This window comes from Osmia bicornis, chromosome 8 (genome assembly GCF_907164935.1).
Source record: "Osmia bicornis bicornis chromosome 8, iOsmBic2.1, whole genome shotgun sequence".
In the NCBI taxonomy this organism is placed as follows: domain Eukaryota; kingdom Metazoa; phylum Arthropoda; class Insecta; order Hymenoptera; family Megachilidae; genus Osmia; species Osmia bicornis.
The window spans coordinates 6452307-6467941 of record NC_060223.1 but is presented as its reverse complement, the minus strand read 5'-3'; the positions used below and the strand labels follow the sequence as shown (position 1 = coordinate 6467941).

The 15635-nt window shown below is 41.1% G+C and overlaps 1 protein-coding gene across 10 annotated transcripts in view; it reads right to left on the bottom strand.

The window, feature by feature from the left end:
- LOC114877207 (mediator of RNA polymerase II transcription subunit 12-like) overlaps nt 1-15635 on the bottom strand; it is a 204883-nt gene that overhangs the window by 176635 nt on the left and 12613 nt on the right. For 9 of the 10 annotated variants that reach the window (XM_029189478.2, XM_029189482.2, XM_029189484.2 and 6 more), the window contains exons 2-3: nt 12231-13484; nt 11298-11629 (exon numbers count right to left, since the gene is read on the bottom strand). In XM_029189478.2, coding sequence (XP_029045311.1) covers nt 11298-11483 — 186 coding nt within the window. In that variant the 5' untranslated portion in view covers nt 11484-11629; nt 12231-13484. The remainder of the gene's footprint in view (nt 1-11297; nt 11630-12230; nt 13485-15635) is intronic. The other variant, XM_029189480.2, reaches the window with a different exon arrangement.

The following is a 15635-nucleotide window of genomic DNA, read 5'->3' as shown; positions in this document are numbered from 1 at the left end:
GAGGATGTAAATGGTCTAGGTTCTTTTGTTCGACCCTTTTATCGTTAACGAATTTCAAACCAGCCAGCGAAAGGTCGATATATCGCGATGAACGATCGCGATGCCAGCAATACATCGAAGAGGGAGGGAATCTTCTCAATTGGCCATTTGCCAGTTCACTGGTACAGCATTCGGCTGGCTAGATGGTAAACAGCCAATAGGAAACTTCCAGCGACTCATGATTCTGCCTTTGAAAACCTGCCCTTCCTGTCTAACCATTGTACTGTGATTGAAGAGGCTAATTTAGATGGACGCGCGTACACGCTGCCCACCGGCAAGAAGAAACTATCCTCGAGGAGTGCTCCTCCCTGCCAGACGGATCATTGCCGGCTGGACGTAGTCACGTTCTCCTTGTTCAACGCCAAAACTCCTTAGATTTTATGCGATGCATTAACAATCGCTTTATAAAGTGCTTTTGCATTACAAGAAACGGATTTCAAAGTCGAGACGTTGATAGACAGGAATGAATTAATATCTTAGGGGAAGCACCCCGAGTGTCCTCGTTTAATTTTAATCACTTTCTTGGTATTGGTAGATAGTATTTAAAAATATAATTAGAACGGAACTCGTTATGAAAGAATTTTAGATGATTCACTTTCGCCCAACACTTTCACAGTAGAATAACTCAGTTCTCTTGTAAAATGTTGCAAGTAAAAGTATCTAATTTATACATTGTTTTGCAAACAAAATACGATATGCCTAATGAAAACTTTCGCCTGAATGAAGACTTTCACTATTATGTCTACTCAGTACCTATTTGTATTTATAAGTTTCACTTAATTTTGCTAATTATTTATACCATTATGAAATATAAACTACTATTAGTCATAATAGTGAACGGGTTAAACGTGAGAATCACGGATATGTAATACTGACCATCAAAGTGTCAAGTGTTGAATTGATTCAGCGAACAGATTAATTCGATCCAAAGGAGCATCAGGTAATTTAATCAGTTACGAATAAAAAATACGTCTTAATGCTATTATAACAAGAGCAATCTATTCAGCTCGGACTATCCGGCAACCTCAAAGCGGAATTGATCTTGCTACGGTGTTATCTCCTATTCCTAATGATCCTCCATTGTAGCCTGTAGATGCTGCCTATAATGGAGGCAGAGTAATACTATTGATTACGCTTAACTGAAACTGGCCCTTGCTCCTTCGCCTCGAACATATCCTTCAACCTCTCGACTCTCGTCTATTCAACCCTATACATCTATTTCTATGCTAAACACTAAGGCTAAAACCTAATTCGCTTCGGTATCGTTACGTCATCTGAATTCTTCGAGCTTTCACGAGTCAAGGTTTCGTGTAACGACTGTTTATTAGTCGGGGCTTCTCCGTGTAAACCTTGTTCAACAGGATAAGTATCCTATGTAATCCACTATTTAACATAACTTGGTCGTTATTCATGAAGAAGAAATAACTGTTCCTTTCTTTTCTTTCTCTTTCTTCTTGTAAAATTATTACCGTAATTTGGTTGATTCAACGACAACGTCTCCCCGTGTAATATCGATCACGACTACATAATTGATTCCCAGAAGCAATCACTTTATCGATTGGCCACACCTGTTTCGCGAAAATGAAAAAAGGTGTATAAATCGAGGCATTTTGTTGATATCGATGGGTGGAGAGAGAGAGAGAGGAGAGACAGGACGAGTCTATCCGGTCTGGCGAAGATTTTCAGCCAACGAAGCCACCCTCTTGTCTCAGAAAACAAAAGAGCAGCGGCTGTTGCTCGTTCGTCCCTTTCGACTTCGTCCCTTTCGTCGCCGCCCTTTTCCCTCTATACTTTTCACTTTCCGTCTCACCTACCCTTCTACACCTTTTTCTCTCCCTTCACCAACACACACGCCACCTTTCATTCAGCCTTCCATCGAACGATATTTCCAGCTTGTTCAGCAAAAATATAATCTGTTAAACATTTATTTCCCTCGGCCGTCACGAAGGTTCTCGTGACCGTTCGTAGATGGTATTTCTTAAAATTTTTAAAAGAACGATCTTTATTGGAACAACGTCTAAGTCTATTTAGAGCAGGAAAACATAGCCGTTCGTGGAAACGGCGAAGGATCACGCAATAAATAAAACGAGGAGCCGAAATTGAAATAAAAGTCGAGGATCGTGTGTGCCAGTGGGTTTCGAGTGTAGCTAGCTTTTAAAGAAATTGCCCGACACGAACCACCTTTCGCCTCGAATACCGGTACGATACGATATGTGCAAACACGTTTCCCGCTCTGCACACGCGATAGTTTCGAATAAGAATTTCCACGTGAAACGCTGGAATTCGTGGGAAATCTTTTGATCGACGAACGCTTACGCGTTCGTAAACCGGTGCTAATTTATTTTTCATATTGAAATTTGCAATTCCAATCGAAACTATAAATTTAGAAACATTCTACGAGCTTTTCAGGGGAACACAAAAAAAATTGAACCGAAGGGAAAAAACGAATCTTGAGAAAATTCCTTCGATGAGAGACGAGTCTATATATAACAAAGTTTTTAGTGGATACATGTTTTTCTACTCAAGCACCATCCCGAAGACCATTTTAGCATCGAATGATGCAACTACTCGTGGACCACACGCGGGAAATATGGCATTTTCTAGCGTACCAAGGAGGGACAGACTCGTACTATTATTAAACCGCATCGTCTACCCTCGAATACACTGACTCGTGTCTTCCTTCTATCAGCAAGTGGCAAGAAGTCTTATACGAGCAATCACAGCATCGCTCCGGCGAAACTTTCCACGAAACTTCTCTACTTAACGTATTTCACGTTCCGACAGCTTTTGATAAACTTTCAGATTCGATGGCTTATGATGGAAACCTGTTTCTAAACGTACAATTAACTTACCGAGCCGGGTCAATCGTGACGGAGACGCACGAAACGTTTACAGCGGTTCTTAGATTCAAATCAAGACGACTAATTAGTTTAGAAATTTTTTTTAAATATAATTAAAAAATTAAATATAATTAAAATTCTCGTCGCTGCGAGATTGAAAGTGATGCAGAAGGAAGTTCAAGGCATCGTTCGTCGTCGACAATCGCGAGTGATACGTGTTCGAGTTTGAGCGAAAGTGAAAACGTTCATCATGGTATGCTGTTCGCTACCGACAGGAAGTTGAAAGCAATTTTACTTTCCAAGGAGCTATGAATAGTTGTACTGGCAATAATCAAAGGACATCGCTTCGTAAATTAATTAGATTGATAGACGAATTTATTTAACCCTTTGACTGCTGGGGATTCTAGGCTTGAACGCTCTGTGTGTGCTAAATAAGAATCAAGATAATAACACTCATTACTTTTCTTTTTATTCCATTTCATTTCTCAGTTTATTTTTTCAGTGTTTTGTCATATCATTATAATGTGATAACACATGGTGTGTAATTAGTAATATGCGTTGATAACTTTTATTTAATTAAAATTAGTATATACAAGAAATAATCTATGGTCGCAGATACACGTCCATAGCAGTCAAAGGGTTAATTGAATTTTGACAAAAGTTTCAATGTTCAAAATTAATTCGATCAGCTGAACTTTGTAAGGAACAGAATGTTTCTTTCCTACAGTGTCATAAAGAACGATGACTCATAAATGAATTTCAAAGAGCAGCGTTTTTCCGCTCGACGATAGACCAGTCTCGTGTTTCGCAACAGTATTACTTAACTAACCGCTGTACGGACTGGTGTGCCTCTCTTATTGTATTTAAAAACAGAGGACGTGCTGTAACAGGCATGAATAACGAGTAACGCATGGAATCACGCAACGCGTACACGCGAGTCACGCGCCTAGTACGCGTGGCCATCGAGATCACACGCGGCTCGAATTTGAACAAGTCGAATGATTCGACCGCATAAACAGAGGGTGGATCGAATGATTACAACCACCAGGACCTCTCTATTCAACGTCTTCATTAATCCCCCAAAGATCCTCTTAATCATCAAATTGCAATAATTAATCCCAAGATATATAACGAACTTGGGTACAAAATTTTAATTTAATTATCGTTTCCGCGATTTATCTATAAACTCCACGTTTAATACCAAAATACTCGATTGTGTTTATGCATTAAAAATCACCTGGATGAAGATAAGGATTGATTCGAAATACGGATCCATAGAGACGTCTAATAACTAGCCAGCCTACGGGGCAAACATTCTCCCAGACAGATAAATTGTACCGTCTCTCAAATATCTCTAGCCATCTCCTCCTTGGCGGATGAAGATTGCGAAAGAAGGTAAGAAATAAAGGAAGAAAGATAGTCCGGAGAAGGGTTCATCTGGCATAGTTGAAGAAGAGGCAACTATAGAGTGTCTAGCACGAAGCAGGGCTCCGGGCCAGGAATCGATAACACATGACGGCATATAGGCACATACTGGACTGACCACAGAATGCCATCCCCTTCACCCTCGATCCCAGCTCGTCCTCGTCCCCCCCTTCACTCACCCTCCTCTCTGGGCAGTTGCATCCACGGAAATGCACGTCCCTGCACGGATAGGCACGGCAACCATCCCCTTTCCCGTCCCTTCCTGCTGGTTCTACTCTTCCTTCAACTCGTGTGCAACCGGCCACCCTCGACGCCACCCGTTCCGACCCCCTCGGACCCGTTCTATTACAGGGACAGGCATTGCGGCTAATGCCGTTCAGCCGTAAATTACGTGAAAGCGATAGACGGTTAGCTTGCCTAGCCAGCACCGCACCTGTACGATTTTTCGCCTCACCATCGCCATCCTCCTCGATACGTTTCTGCGTGGCCCACCCCCCTCTGTGACCGCAAACGTACACACTCGCCTACTCCGCTTGTTTCTCTACCCTGTGCACGCGGCTGTATAACCGGGATTTCGAGGGGCTTCGAAAATACGATGAAATCTGTCTATAGTCGTACGAAGCCCTCTACGCAGAGCTGAGCAACATCGTTGAACCTTGCCAGGCTTTAACGATTGTGCCTCTTTATTTATGTTATGGAAAATCTGTCTCGTTGGATGGAACCGGGTGTCCTTGGAAACACAATAGCTTACACGAGTAACAGATGGTATATACTCGGTATACTTGGATTTTCGCGAGATTTCGAGATGACTTTGATTCGGAATACTTGGAAGAGGCGAAAATATCTAAATAATTTTTAAATTTCCACGATTTTCCCCTGAACAAATATGAAAAGAATTTTTCTACATCATATTCGAGTGTCTCTTCGTTGAAATATCCCTTTCCTTCCGCGACTAATTAATCAATGAAAAGAGAAAAAAGGAGAACCGTTCGAATCGTTGGTTCAACAGCATCCGGGACAGCATGAAAGTCGGATCGGTCTCTGTAAATCTTTCAGAACTCGGTATCCACTCGACAATGTACACGTAATATATGTGAAAAGTGCTCGCCTGGTAGGGCGGTGGATGAGAAAAAAGGAGGAGCGCCGTGAGGCAAGAGATACGGCAAAGAAAGAGAAGAGCTCTTGATCTTTCGAGGCAATTAAATGAATTTCCACTCGGCTGGAATGGCAAACGTTTAGACGGTTCCTACGTAAGATATTCCACCGAGCTCGCCGAGATATCAGAGAGGTAATATCGGGAAGGAGAAGAGGCGTAGTTTGTGGGCTAGAAGTAATACAGGAGAACCTGCCAGTCTGGCTGCTTGCTTGCCTGCCCGCCTGTCTGTCGGTCGGTATAGAAGCCCATCTGTCTGTCTGTCGCGTGTCGTCGACTCGAATCGATTCCGAAACTCTATGCGAACAATGCGCGACTGCAAACGAATCGACTCGATTTTCTTTATCTTTATTCTTCTTGAAGGAATCAAAAACAATCGATGATTTTAACATTCGTATGAGACGTCTGCCATTTCCAGCCTCCAAATTCGAATTTTTTCTAATTACCTCCCTAGGGATATATTTGCCTTAGCCCTAATTACTGTTTTCTCAATTTCTAATTACCTGAAGATGATTAGCACCTTCAAGGCTATTCACACAAGTGAATCTTGAAAATCGAAGCAACGTCAATTACAAAGTTATTGTTAATTACCGAGATTAACTTGTCCACGTAACCCCAGTTTTCTATGGGGCCGTAAGCAATTCAGTAGATTTCTAAACGGATGACAGCGCGAAGACAGGGCTTCCTGACGCCAGTGCGACGGAAACCTTCTCCAAGTCATTCTATGTAATTGCACGTACTAAACTACGGATTTACGAGGCGTCAATCACTATACGGTACGAAGAAACACGTAACTTTGAAGATGTTAAGATTCACGAATATGCTTTTGTATTCATAAATAATACAAAATTTTAAAAATCATATGAATCTGAATCCCTTGCACCCTTTAGGCTCCCTTTGATATTTCGAACAAAAATACCCCTCGCATGTGCCCAGACACGTATGTATAAATAGAAAGAACCTAAGGCAATCGTGTGGTACAGGGGTAGACATTGTAAGTCTGGACAAGCACATCGACGTCCAGCACTAGGGGTCTCCAATTTCCCTAATGTACCTACACTCGTGCACTCATTAACCGCTCCTGAGCTACGGTACACATGTGTACGGGTGCATGTACACTCATAGAAAGGTGATGGAGTCACCTGGTACAAGGAGCTCCAATGCACTTTGGGCTCCTCTATTAGCATGGGTCTCTGTTCTATTGAACTTTCCTGAATACATTTAACCCTTTTAGCGAATTTTTGAACTTGCACCAGTGGGCCATAAATTTCATATTAAAAATGTTATAATGGCAAAACGGTACAATCTTGCCAATAGCACATTTATCTTAGTGGTGGTTACCATGGCCCAAATGAATAGACCGTGGCAGCGAAAGGGTTAAAGAAAGTATCCTCCAGCTTAACCTAAACTGTCCCAGAACAAATACTCCTGAAATCATCCTCGGTTAGGGGACGGAGTCTTAAAAAGAGGCAGGAGGAGAGCTAGATAAATATAAATCCGGTCGTGTTTCTCGCGGTGCAACGTGCAGCATCCACGGGCAGTGCCAACGAATGCATCGAACGAGCCCGTGGCACGTCGGGGATCGCGTGCCTTACAGGAAGAAGGTCAAGCGCTTCGACGATGCGTCGGCCTTTGACCTGTGCCGAAAGACCGGTCTAGAAAACCTTCGCCCCTGAAACCCGGACTCGACGAAAAGCGTCTCGCGGGCCAACTGCGCGGAACGTGAAAAACGAATTTCTCAAAGTCTCCTCCGATTCCTCGTACGTGTCTCGTGGCAGACTCACCCACGACGAAAGGGTTAAGGGTAATATCGAGGCGGGAAACATTTTCGGATGGTCGGAAGGCAGTCGAAGAGAAATTGGTGGGTAGAGAGATGATGTTACATCGGAGGGAAGGTTCCGTGAAACGATTCCGCTCACGAGAACACGTCGTTTCGTATTTTAGTCTCGCGTTAACGGACGCGACAGGTGCAGAGCAGGGGTACGAAAAGAGACAGAGGGAGATGGCAATACGGCGACGCCGACGCCGATAGCGTCGCGGCGGCGGAGGCGACGGTAGCAGCTGTTAACTATGTTTTTCGTGTCTGTTACCATGAAAAGCCTCTCTCCCTCTCTCTTCTCGTTTTCCCAGTCCACCAATACGATTTTCCGATTCCGTCGCGGAAATACGACGCGCTCGCTGCCCGCAACGATCTAAACTTACTACACCGCGATCCGCAGGAACGTTCGTTTATATTTCTGCGAACTTTTTGCAGCAAAACTTGTACCGTTTCCTTATTTTCTTCGCGTCGATGGTAATTCCGTTACGTACGGATTCTTTCAGTAATATGGAGACTAGGAATTCTTTTTCAGACACCGAGTAATCGCGGCGACGATGATTTGCATTTCGTCGGACGCATCGTTTCAAGCGAGAACGAAGCTTTATCGTTCCGCGTAGTGGACGCGCGCGAATTGGAAAGCGATCGAACAGGGAGAGAGAGAAAAAAAGCATCCCCGTAGAGGGTGGAAAGAGGGATACAGGGAGAGCGGATACGAGTGACAAAAGAAGAAAGAAAGTTCAATCGTCGACGGGGCATGACGGACCGATAAAACAGCCGCACTGGCAGCAGAGTTTTCGACGGGGAACCCGCGACATCTGCGACCGAGAAATGGCTGGCATCCGATCTCGTTCCACGACGCGTAAAACGCTTGACAGTCAAATTAATTGAAAGTTTTAAGGTAATTGGAATCGATAACGACCGGATGAATAAGAGCCTCGGAAAGAACTTCGAATGGCAGAAGATCGAGGAACAGACGATTCGCGTTCTCCTTAAACCTTCAGAAAAATTTCTGTTCTCTTTATCATTTAATGAAATGATTCGAAAAGTATTAAATAATTTCATTTAAATACAACCACGACAGAGAACAGAAATTTTTTTTCAAGGTCTAAGGAGAATGCGAATCGTCTGTTCCTCGATCTTCTGTCATTCGAAGTTCTTTTCGAGGCTGGAGAAGAGCTTGATACTACAGAATCGAATAATTAATATTGAAATAACAAGGTTCTATAGTATGTCATCCTGTGTATATCGAATGAAACAGAGCAGTGAACGACGTCGATTAAGCCGAAGGTCTACTTTAATATCCAGACCTTCCATCCAATCGGCCTAATTGGAATCGAACGTACGAATTTCAAGCACGGGACGAAGGAACCCGGTTTTACAACCGTTTATAATCTAACCGCGCCTTACATCCTTCCACAGCACCATTTTTAATTAACTCCGACCAACGGTACTGTGTTAATTGCAAATTGATTTAACCCATCTGCATCAGAAGCTCTTATCGAATCACCTATCAACGCGGTTGCACGTTTCACCGTTTCAATGAAACAGTATCGCAATTATCAGAGATCTGATCCTCCATCATCGGATCTCTATTTCAGCGAGCATAAGAGAGAAAATCAAGAAGAATTCAGAAGACTGTTGTAGCTATAAGATGAAACATTGGACGATACAATCTGAGAATTGTAGAATTTTGAAATTTTATGATCTTAAGGAGCCAATAATTACAGGTACCGCGATATTATGAAGTTAAAATGATTCAGCAATTTTTAGCAATATTTATTTATGTACCCCTTATTTGGTAGAGCATTTTAAGACCACCTTTCGCGGGGTTGAAAAGAAGAATTTATTCATTTTTCGAGCGCAGAAGAAAGATTTTTCCTAGATGAATCACGGTAGATGAAAATAAAGAGGCTAACTCGTACAGACACGCGAATTACCGGGTGCAGAATAATGTACACGTAAAAGGGATCGTTACTTACGCATCATGAAGCCCCCCCAGGCGATTCTCTGGACGGCAGACCAGAGAATGAGCTCGATTTTCGGGCAACAATTTCCTTTCCGGCAGCGAATTAATCTACCTCTTGCCCGTACGATACTTCTCTAACATTAAATGCGAATGGTAGACGTACGAAACGGCAATGTCTGCTCTCCCCTTTTATACCCCGGCTCGAAAAATGAGCCTTTATTTCATCGGTGAAGCGTAAGGAGAGCCGCAGTTCTGCCACCTAAACGGCAGACGAAACGAGCCCAGACTCTATAGAAGTAGTTCGGCTGCCTTCCCTACACTCCTCCTATGCTTTATTGCTAATATTTCTTCCAAGTAATATCGGTTCGTGCCACCTACATTCATGCGGATAACCCTAACAACCGTCTCGCCCGGCTTTTATTACTGATTCACGTGTTTGCATACCCGTTTAACCCCCTAGGCTCGCCGTAAATGAGCATACCACTTTTTCCAATTATTCTATGGCTGGGAGAATTTGTATTTCTATAAAAATTATATTACTGCGCGGTGGAACGTGTGCGTTCGATTAAAAATTGGAATTATAAATGAATAATATTAAGTCTAGAAGGACCATGGAGAGTTAATGAAGATAATTTTATTAAAGAAAACAGAAAATCTGCGATCCAGCAGTAAGAAAAATAAAGAATAAAGTGTAAAATATTTCTGAGTTTTCAAGAGAAGAGATTAAAAATTGAAAACAGGTGATAGAAGAAACACTGGTCGATCTAGACAACTGTTCTTTAGTCTAATTAACTGAACGGTAAAAGCTCCGTAAATTCTTCGACTTATTAACGAAAAGGTTTTCCAATTTTCATCGTAATATTCCCCAGCCAGTCAGTTCTGATTCATCAAACTCGTCGAATAGTTTTTCATCTCCCCTTGACGCGTTGAGTAATTGTCGCAATTAATAACTGCAAATTCAATTTTCCAGTTCAATATCTCCGCGACGAAGGAGACATTCGAACCCCGCCCTTTTTTTTCGCGTTCATTCGTTTAATCATGCCCTCGTGTACAGGGTGTTCGGACATGACAGTCTACACGATTTATCAGTCGATTCCTAAGAAAATGATATTTTATGCAAAGAAGGCTTCGAATTCGTTAATAATCTCTCGAATTGAGGTAACTTTTATCCTATTTCCTTTCATCGTATCACGTGCACATTTAAATCATTCGATCGAATAATAAATTAATTATTAACGATGAAAGGTCTATTAGTCAATTTTCAGTCAATAACCAGCCACATAGGACAATCTATTATCACGCTGATTGCCATGGAATCAAGCAATTACGAATGGGAAATATAGAGAGAATTCTAATAACCATCAGTGTTAATAATTAAACATTCATTTCCTTGATAATTCGAATTTTACACCCTGTGTATCGTCATTTTCACTATGCCAATCAACAAGTTACGTTTCCAATCATTAAAGAATTAATTACTTCAAATAAGGAACTATAACTAACTATAAAGTCACAATGATAGTGCTATTTTTCTAATGCCATTCTTCGTTTGCATTTTTTTTTTTTTTTTTTTTACATTTTTACATTTTTCCTTGAGATAAGTGATTGCATTTATAAATATACTAATACGTTGTCCCGATTCTAATGCTAGACAAACTAAATATGAGTACATCTCTACTTCGAATATTTCTCATTACGATTTACAGAAATTAAGAAAAATATTTCATGCAACGATTTACTGATCGAATTATCCATTAAGAAATGAAACAGTATTAGAGAACAATGGCAGAAATTGATCAATTTGATAATGAACGAAAATTTGTTTGACATTACACCAATATTTTTCTATGCAGTATCTTTACAAAATCCTGAGGGAAATTTTCAAATATCAAATTTGTTAATATCTAACATGGGGTGCTGATACGTTCAGGTATCGATGATCAATTGTAAAAATTTTATAATCGTCAGTGAGTTAACAATTTTAATTTCTACCATTGTTTCTTATCTTTTTTCGTAATTCGAGCAGTTCATCAATATAAAAAAATGTCGAATTACCTTAATACTGTCGTAGCAAGCAGTGACCCGTCCATTCTGCACCTCGACGTTAGCTGGCGGATGAGCGAACTTGCACTCCGTGTCAGGCCTAGTACACTTGTTGCGTTGGAACTCCCTGCAAACCTCAAGCTGCAGCCATCGGGAGTCCTTGCCGTTCAGTAGGTTATTCATGTTGACCATTGCCATACTTCCAACTCCTGGAAGACCAACGGGGGAACTCCTCCTTACTAGGGCTACACAAAATCCGGCTTTCTATACCGACTTTAATTTATCCTCTTCGTCCACTGATCTGCGTCTCCGTGCAATGCCTTGCCTCCTTTCGTTCGCGTTCACTGAATTCACCAAAGGATACAATTATTTTCTGTTTTTCCATGCCCTCCGTCTTTTCAACTCGCCGGCACTCGTGGGAAATTTGCAGGATTTTCATTATTTCACACTTTAACCCTTGGACGGCGCGGCGGACCATGGAGAAAGCCCCAATTTTAATTCAATCTTGTATTTCATTTTCTAAAATTTACTCTGTTCCTTTCGAAATTATTCTTCGAATATATAAAAATATTTTGTTTCAAAATTACACATTCAACTTTGGATCTCACAATACTTTGCATATTAATTATCTGTCCAGGTGTTAAATCTCGAAATTTCTTCAATTGATATTAAATTGATTCTTGTAATTTTATATTGATAAAAAGACCGCTAAGAAAATTATGAGTGTAAGAAGATTAACGTCGACGAGACTCGAGGTATCTTTCAAGGTGTTAATAATTACGAAACACGAGTGTCACTCGTGACCGGTGAGAAACGTGTTAATTCTCCAGATTATCCAAAGAGTCTGAAGATTTTGAAGAGTCTCAAAGTTATCCCGAATCTCCGTATGTTTATAAATCCCTCGAGTGCCTGGATCAAACGATACTAAAGAATAAATAATCGTACCTTTCTCAACAATCTCTTTATTGTTCCATGAACGCGTCCCTTTTGGCAAAGCTGTCGGAGGTCTTCTATCTTCCTTGTGGACTTGATGGAAAAAAACACGCGCGGCGATATATTCGCGGGGAAAAAATAACCGTCGGGATCTCCCTAACTATTCGTTGTCGCGTTAGAATTATCGGAACACCGTATGGAGAAATGCTCGCGATACAAGTCAAACCGAATCGAACGAAAAAGAACTGAATCTATACGAACTACTTAGAAACTCGTCACCGTTCTTTTCTTTCCTCTGATTGCTCTTCGTCAACTGCATACACCGGGCCAGCTGAGCCGTTTTCAAATTATTTTCTCAACAAACAACAACAACAACAACACACGGAGAGAAAGAGAGAGAGAGAGAGATTGAGAGAGAGAGATAAAGAGAGAGAGCTTCTTTTTATATATATATATATCTTTTTTTTTTTTCGTTTCTTTCACGGTGGATCGATGGTGTCGGGTCGAACAGGATTGCAGAGAGTAAAGAAGCGGCAGGAGGCGAAGGAGATTCTCACCGTTGGAAGAAAGTGTGAACAAACCCCAAAGTACTCTACTTGTTTCGCTTTTTGTTTTTTTCTTTCTCTTTAACCGACAACGATTAGGCTTTAGGTTTGTTCGATTTCGAGCTGCTTTTCTTCAGGACAACTCTTCCAATCTTCCGTCTGTAATCTTCGCGCGATGGAAGTCGAGCTTTAGCTTTAAACCGAAGAGCGTGTACTTATTTTTCGCAGGGAGGAAGGCAAAGCTTGAGAAAGCTGTACGTCGACCACCAGCCTTATTGTACGTATGTTTTCTTAATTATCTTTTTTTTTTATCTGCTGATCGTTGCGTGTACGTGTGTGTGTATAAGTGTGTATATATATATATATATCAACAAACTCGAATCCAAAGGAGGAAGGATGTCGAAAGGGGGAGTGAATTTCTAAGGGATGAAAATTGGTTGATTAGAAAGAAGATAGATAAAGAGATACAGTAAGCGCTAGAAGGCGGTTCGCGACGAAGCAGGTGAAAGACAAGGGCAGAGGTCAGGTTGCGAAGGGTCGTGAATCGTGGCTAAAGGGAAGGGAAAGGTCAGAATGAGTGATTGGGGAAGGTGTTGGCGAGGGAGGGAAGGGGGATTGCGAGTTAGCGAGCGACGTTGCGTTTCCGTTTCCTTCGATTCACGTCATTTATTCGAAGCGCTCTCCTTGCTCCTCCCGCGGTCCACCTCCGGTTTCTGCTGTTCTGAAAACATACGAAAAAGAAAGCGAATATTCGCGTTACTGCGACAATTGCAATAGGGGATTTAATTATGCTGCTGTGTAAGTGTACGTGTGGCTGTGTTTTACTCGTCGCGGGTATCGCTTTAAAAGATTCTCTACGATTTTTCTAGACGCTGGATTCGGGTACCGTGTGAAAATAGATGATTTAAGCAGAGGCGAAGTAGAAAGCGCAGACTACCAATGCAAGCACGCTTTAATTCCCACCGACCCGACCTTTCGTTTGGCTAAAATTGACCCTTGCGATTCGACATTGCTATCAAAGGCAATCGCTAATTAAAATTCTACATGGATGGATAATTTCATGTATATCATCTTATTTGTAAAAAAAATAAGGTAGAAAAGCCTTCCTCTGTACAATAAATTCAAATAAATTAAAGTAAATCTATAGAAATAAATTTTCACGCTATTTAACAAGCTCTGAAAAAATATGCAAATTCGAATGCATTCGAGAATTTATTACTGAAGCCAATGAAACCATTAAACTATTTAATCATTTCGTTTTTATTCTCTTTTGATTACAAAATCTTGCGATATTGATTAGATTAGATAAGAAATTATCAGAGGTTGTTGTACAACCCCTTCCACCAAGTTCCTCTCTACTATCTAACCGTATTTACATGGCTCTGTACGATTTCTGTGAACGACAGGTTTTTTCCATGTACTATCAAAAGAAAAGCGACGATCTCTATCGGAATGATATTCAAAGGCTCAGAAAAATTAATAAATTTTTACTGAAACTCGTTTCATGCAAAAGTCATTAACGTGGATCTTTTTCTACAAATATTCATGTTTATAAACTACGACTATCAATTCTATAACACTCTGTACAAAAGTCAAAGACGGTTAAGATAAAGAAAAAGAAGCTCGTGTATGGGGGGCTCTTGGAGGTACATAGCACAATTTTCCGTCGCGGGAGTAAGCCGCTTAGGAAAAGCGGGCCCGAACCGCTCGACTCGTTTCTCATGTTACCTGGCAAGAGTTATGGCCACGTATGCGCGCGTTCAACGCACTAGAAAATACCGGAAAGAGGAAACGTTTCCGGTCGGGTCGTTTGTTTTTCCCGAGGATTTCCAGGCCACGGCGAAAATCTTCGAAAGAATCCTCTTTTTCGCAAAACTTGCAAATATTTAGAAATTAACAATTTCTATACCGCGTTACAGAAAATCTGACACAATTTTTGTTTAATTAATTCTGAGCGTACTAAAAAATTGATACCGGAAGGGATTTTAGAACAGTTTTAAAAACGAATAGAAATTCTACTTTCAGAATATAGGTTCTTCAAGAATGAAAATCGATACCTTAACTATTTTCAATCTCTCCCTAAATAACAGGTGATACTATTCAGGTGAACGGTATGTGCCAATATTCTTGAATAGATAGATCCTTCAATTAACCATTCATCGCGAACTATGGACATTCGCCGAGTGAATGACATAGATAAAAATAAGATTAATATTAATGACGATGATCGTTAATGGAACGCGTTAACGCGTCTCGCTGCGAACTGACGCTCGTCGACATGATGTTAATATTGCTAGTGATATAAATCTGAATAATGTTATTAATATTAATAATCGAATGTGACACGGATCTGTGTCGTCGCGTATCATCAGGATCACAACCGACGTTGTATTCTAAGCATCACTGTTCACCTGTTAAAAGGTTCGATCACGCGATATCGCGTGCCTAACCGACTCTAACGTATTCACATGAAATGTAATCGAAAAATGGGATCACAAATGAGAAAAATTCCCATTGTAAATCGCGAATGTGTTGACAATGTTACGAATATTAAAAAAATTTTATTCTTTTCATTCGTCTTTGTTATTTGGTCATATCAGCGACCCCCCGGGGGCGGCAGTGAACGTATTAACGCGACGATTTCGCGTATCTTCTATCCGTGACTGGTATTTCGCGTGCTCGAAAGACTTCCCTTGGCTCTCGGTCGAATCGATACACGTGCACGAATGCGGCTTCGAGCTTCGTCCACTTCTTTCACGTGACTACCGCAGAAAAAGAGGGACGAGCAAATCAATATCTCACAGAGACTTTTCGTGATCGTCGTCGCCACCGTCGCTACCATCGAACAGTCTTCTTAATATATTATTCATTT